Source organism: Ambystoma mexicanum, chromosome 2p (genome assembly GCF_040938575.1).
Source record: "Ambystoma mexicanum isolate Mex_15411 chromosome 2p, UKY_AmexF1_1, whole genome shotgun sequence".
Classification (NCBI taxonomy): domain Eukaryota; kingdom Metazoa; phylum Chordata; class Amphibia; order Caudata; family Ambystomatidae; genus Ambystoma; species Ambystoma mexicanum.
In genome coordinates this window covers 1,344,601,028-1,344,607,027 of record NC_090923.1, presented here as the reverse complement: position 1 = coordinate 1,344,607,027, position 6,000 = coordinate 1,344,601,028, and the positions used below count along the sequence as shown (strand labels likewise).

At 49.2% G+C, this 6,000-nt stretch overlaps 1 protein-coding gene across 1 annotated transcript in view; it reads left to right on the top strand.

The window, feature by feature from the left end:
• Positions 1 to 413: 413 nt before the first annotated feature.
• Positions 414 to 6,000, top strand: part of ALKBH5 (alkB homolog 5, RNA demethylase) — a 235,433-nt gene continuing 229,846 nt past the window's right edge. The window contains exon 1 of the mRNA XM_069645704.1: positions 414 to 2,107. Coding sequence (XP_069501805.1) covers positions 1,398 to 2,107 — 710 coding nt within the window. The 5' untranslated portion in view covers positions 414 to 1,397. The remainder of the gene's footprint in view (positions 2,108 to 6,000) is intronic.

The following is a 6,000-nucleotide window of genomic DNA, read 5'->3' as shown; positions in this document are numbered from 1 at the left end:
TGGGCTGGATGTTCGGAGTCCAGTCGTTCTATAGATCCGCAAATGTGGCTTGTCCATCCTCTATGTCTACTACCCGCCACGGCACCGCCGACGTTCACTCAGTCACGTATTTTTCTGGAGTAAACCAAGGTATCCAAACAAAGGGAGCCAACAAGCTGCCTGTTGTCAGCATCATTTTGAAAATGCCGACACTATGTGCACATATCGTGAAACTGACAGGACGTCTTACTTTACACCGGCCTATGCTTTTATTAAAATGCGCTTCTCGGAAAATATCGTTAATTTTAGCTATACAAAAACACTTTGTTCTAGGCATCTCTTTAGACAGTATGCACGTTTCGGGGTCCTCTGAAACGCTGCACCTCAAGGTAACTTGTGTTGGTACTTGTTGTGCGCTTGGTCTCTGGATTGACGTTGAAGTTGGCCAATAGCTAGGGAAAGCGTTCCTGTCATCCCCATAGTGTATGGGCTTGACCAACGGGGGAACAGCACAAGGCGGGTTTTGGACGCCTCAAGTTAGGTTGAGGCAGAGACTGGGCTCTGTGGGCTGCGTTACACGGCTGGGTGACGGAGAGATGCGTCAGGGTCTGAGCGGGACCGGTGGATTAGCTGTGAGTGACAGCGGACAGTAGCGGACCTCGCGGGCAACGGCTGCCATAGGGTTGGCGCGTGTCCTAGCGGAGGTCACGTCGGGCGCAGCTTGGAACATGCGCAGTCAAGGGGGTTGAGAGGGACCGGCTTGTGACCAAGGGGTGCTGGAGATAACCCCCTCCCGTGTCAGGATCTTACACTGCGGAGTGTGAAACGTCCACCAGATCAAGCAGGGACAACATTGCAGTGGGAAAGGTTGACTGGCCTTGAGAAAGCCAACCAAGTTATATGGAGAACTCCCGTCCAGATGCTTGGGACCCTCGTGGGTTCCCTAGAGCAGTTGGGGTGCCTTCCTGAACCGGACATAGCGGCGGGGAAATCGGCGAGTATCCTCAGTACGGAGCGTCATCGGAACTGCGTCAGCTGCGAGCGACCACCGCACTCAAACGGACACTTTTCCCCTGATCGTGTTTACCATTGACCCGCAGACTCGATCCTTCCAAAACATCCGCTTACTCCTAAGTTCTGCGTTGCCAACTTCTCACCCCCACTTACCTGTGAATCCTACATCTGCTCACACGAAAACTGGATCTCTGTGTCGGTGCCCCGATAGGTGCAACACCCGTTTCCACCCAGGACACGGGTTCCCGCCAGCTTCATTGCCCTCACCTGCAAGCCCAGAATGGCCCCCAGCATGAGCTCCGCGGACTGCTCTTGACCTATTTTTCTCAGAGCAAACACCGGGACTTAGCCATGAGTGGCGGCGGCTCCCCCCGCTGCCCCCGGGCGCAGTGAGCCCCCGCAGCATGGCCTCCAGTGGTTACACGGACCTACGCGAGAAGCTTCAGTCCATGATGCCCTACCCCAAGGGCCCGGAGCCGGCCTCGAAGAGAAAGCTGTCGGACGGCGAGTACAGTGACCACGAGGAGCCGCCGCAGCTGCCACCAGCCCCGGCGATCCCTCCTCCTCCCCACTATCGGGAGGAGGAGGCCCGCTTGGTGAAGCACGGTATTCGGCAGATGCGGCTCTTTAGCCCCGAGGAGTGCGCCCGCATCGAGAGCCGGATAGACGAGGTGGTGCGCACCGCCGAGAAAGGGCTCTACAAGGAGCACACGGTGGACCGGGCTCCGCTGCGCAACAAGTACTTCTTCGGGGAGGGCTACACGTACGGGGCGCAGCTGCAGAAGCGTGGCCCGGGCCAGGAGCGCCTCTATCCCAAGGGGGACGTGGACGAGATACCCGCCTGGGTGTATCAGCTGGTCATCCGCAAGCTGGAGCAGCACCGGGTCATCCCCGAGGGCTTCGTCAACAGCGCCGTCATCAACGACTACCAGCCCGGCGGCTGCATTGTGTCGCACGTGGACCCCATCCACATCTTCGAGAGGCCCATCGTCTCCGTGTCCTTCTTCAGCGACTCGGCTCTCTGCTTCGGTTGCAAGTTCCAGTTCAAGCCCATCCGAGTCTCCGAGCCCGTGGTGTTCCTGCCCGTGCGGAGGGGCAGCGTCACCATTCTCAGGTAATGCTCTCTCGAGGGTTGGGTATCTGTCTATGGCTCTTACGGGTCGAGACGCCGATCTTCTAAGGGGATGGTGGAAGGATTGTCTCTTTCCCATTGTAAGTCGTTTACAGAGAGTGGTCTTTGCCTGCTAGGATATTCAAGTTCCCTATTCACAGGTAAGGTGTGCAGGTGCACAGTCCCTGGTTTACAGGGGGAGCTGTCACTGTGGCACTCAAGTGTTACACAAGCTCGTCTGCATTGTTTATGAACACCCCCTTCCCTTGTTTTCAAGGGGCTTTGGAAGGCGAATGTCATGTTCCCATTGAGCTGTGACTTGATCAGAGAAACTGGGCATAAGCACTTAGCATTTCACTCTAGTTTACCCCTGTCCAGTAATGAATGATGAGGCTTGAAAGAAACAGCTGATGGAATGACATGGGGCTTGTGAAGCCACACTATGACTTTACCGCCACATTATGTCAAAGTGCTTCATTCATGCCAGCTTGCAGTATACAAAACACTAATCTCGTTATTAGGATTTCAGGGAGTCGGACATTTGCGATCTACTACTCTCCAAAAAGGAACTCGTGTACTTGTTTTCATGGGCTAGCATTCATTGTGTACCACACAACAGTTTAGGCACAATCACCGGGGCAGCACCCCAATCTGGCTATGGGGCTGACTGTTTTGGGCCAGGCTTTCCAAAAATGTAATCCCATGTATAGACAAAATGAGTCCTCGTAGATCTAACCTGTTTGTTGTACTACACATGTCCTGTGTCTCAATCACTTGTTAAACGCATGGTTAGTCGTTTCTCTGAAGCAAAATTGGACGAGCCAATTAAAAAACCTCAATCTTTCGAGCAATCCTCGTAGAAATGACGTGCGGACTTCTCAAGGTGCTCCGCATCAACTGCAGCTATCACTGCTCTTCTTGCATCTCTTCGGCCGCCATTACGCTTGTTTTTCAGGAATGCAAAGAAAATTAATGACTTGAATGAGCCAATACATGGAGTTTAGTGAGAGCTCTGCACGCACACAATATCCTCTCAACGTACATGTTTAACAGACTAGCCGTGCTTGGTTGCAATTTGTTTGAAAGGGCATTCCAGTGAATCGGTATAATCGTGCCCTCAAATCAAAATGCCTTAATTTCTCTTTTCCTTAATGAGAAAAATATTGATACGAATGCATACACAGGTTTTATGTATTTATTTCTCAAGGATGGCGAAGGTTAAGTAACTGTTTGCTCCTTCTCTGGCCTGTACATTGCAGGGTGGCAGGCTGTTGAAGTGAGATCCCAGCACCCTTGCTTTAGCCTACCAAACCCTGTACAAAAGTACACCCACACCCCCTGTACAGATGCCAGCCCACCTTCGCCAGCAAACTCATTTTGTGGGTGGGGGATAGTCGTCTGCATCCGGGATGCAGTTCAGGGTGTTTCTTTAAGAACTATTCTTATAAATATGTGCACCAAAAAATGACCAACCCACGTTTGCTTTGTCTCCCCCTGCATGACAGCATATTGTGCAGGATATGGGCCCATCCAGCAAAACTGGTTGAGTCCTCTTTTCAGTAAAATAGATGGCATCACTAACCGTACCGTGGTTTAAAGGGGTTAGATGCAGCAGCTTTGCCTGATAGCTGCACCATGTTCAGGCAAACAAGGACCGTGCCACCATAGTTTTGTGGTCAAGCCACTATTTACCAGCTGGGTTGGTAGTTGCCATACCAGCGAAGGTGGTCACATTGCGGAACCTAAATATTCACTCACGAGACAGTTATAGCTGGAAATTATCTGTGGCGCCAGAAGGGAGTTGTTGGCTACAGAAGGACTCGGTTTTGGTTATTGTCAGGCTCAAAGTTAACCCTGTATTCTAGTTGTGGCCAAATCGGGCGGGGGGGGCGGCGGAGGGGGCGGCGGAGGGGGCGGTGCATTCCTCTACCAGCCTCTGACGCTTGCCTAAAAGCAGTTGCTGTGGGGTAATGGTATGCTCAGTGAGGGACAAACGTGGTGAGCCACCAGTCCAGGAGTATTGGTGGTTTATTAAACCATTCTAAAGTGTGTGTGTTAGTCGTTGTCCTAGGTATTGTGGGGGTCTGCGGCCACCATTTGTCCAGGTGTGGCCTACTGTCATTTCTATGGGAAGGGAGGCCTTTACTCCAAAGCCACACGGGTGACATAATAATTTGCCGGGTGGCTGGAAGGCTTACCCCGGAAGCCCCCTTAATTATTAATGAAATATGAATGAACTTGCTCCCAGGTGACCTGACTGATGCTATCTAACTATTTTAATACCGGAGGTAATGGAGAAAGGACATTTAAGTATGTATTAATTTTATGTACTTCCCAAAAGCGCCTCCACTAGCGGCCCTGGGGTGTAGTGTGTGTGTGTGATATATACTACTTGATCTATTAAAGCATGTACTCATCTAAAATCATTGTATTGGAGTGTTGCTGTTAATACAGAAACCTAATCAAATATAAACGTAGGCAATGACTGCAGCATGCACCATAGAGGTACAATATTTATCTTGTAATTGGATAGTACAATAATGAATGCTACCGTATCAGATTTTTGAGTAACATTAAACATGTAGTAACTAGCTAACATTTCTAGACTTGCAACACTTGTACTAGTACAAACAATACATATGAAGAACCACAATGCAAACAAATCAGAGGCACATGCAGGGAAAGTAAAGGAGAAACGGCATCAGAAAATGTTAATAACATTAAAGTGCATCTTCATGTATAATAATAATTTCGCATTTATATAGTGCTACGAACCCTCAGGTATCTGAGCGCCACTTAACCCACGGTGTGTGGTGCTCATTTAGCGACCTCGGAAGGATGAAAGGCTGAGTTTGGCCCTCTCGGGATTCGAACCTGCGCCAGCAGGCTCTGCGCGGATGTCGAAGCAAGCACTCTACTCGCTGTGCCACTTGACGGGCTATACAAATGACTTGTGTTTGATGCCTGCTCATTTCCACATGTATGTGAGCTGGTACCAAACCCTAAGGAAAGTAATTAAAGAACATATGACGAGGTTAACGTCTAGATATATAGCAGTCATTCTACGAGGCACGTCCCCGTGAATCGTAGAATGACTCAGCGGTTCATACGCTACAGCGGCAGACTGCGAGCAGGTCCTGTACCCTGACAGGTTTTTTTGGCCGTGGGACCATTTTAAAGAATAGAACAACTAGGCTCGTTTACAAGTGAAACTTCTCCTCCAGCCGAGAGGATCAGACGGAGATTAGCCCTCGTGGCTCATACAAGAACCTTTGGAATTAATACACCCATAGCACAAACCTCATACAGTACAGACCCCCGTCCTGATGAAGGCCGTATACCAGATGTGGCCCACTAAGCCCACCTAGAAACGGCTGAAACACCGTGGTGTAGACGCACTATCCCCAACTGCAGTACACTCGTGCTGCTATACACAATGAAAATGACTTGTTTTTGTCGAAATGTTCAAGTGATGTTGTAAATGTCCAATTGTTAATGTTTGCCATTTTCATGTGAACCCCTTGACAAATGAAATTTGAATTTGTTTTTGTCTTGCACATACAATGGTTGTCCTACCGAAAAACCTTTGATTCCGTGTGATGTATATATTTTCTGTAATTTAGGTAAATGACCTCCCTTTTCTCTTGTTGCTAACTCTGAAACGTCCATTTTGAAATGTCCATTTTATTTTGAACTGTACTAACATTAGATAAAAAATAAGATTGATTCTACAACAGAGTTTGGAAAAATTGTATTCTTCTTTGATGCAGAGGGTGATAAAAAACAGGAGTATTATGTTAGCACCTATTTCTCTTGGACCTATTCAATTGTAATCCTTGTTCCCTACTAACCCTCCTGGGTAGAATAGGCTCCCAACCGGGAGCCCTAACTTTTGA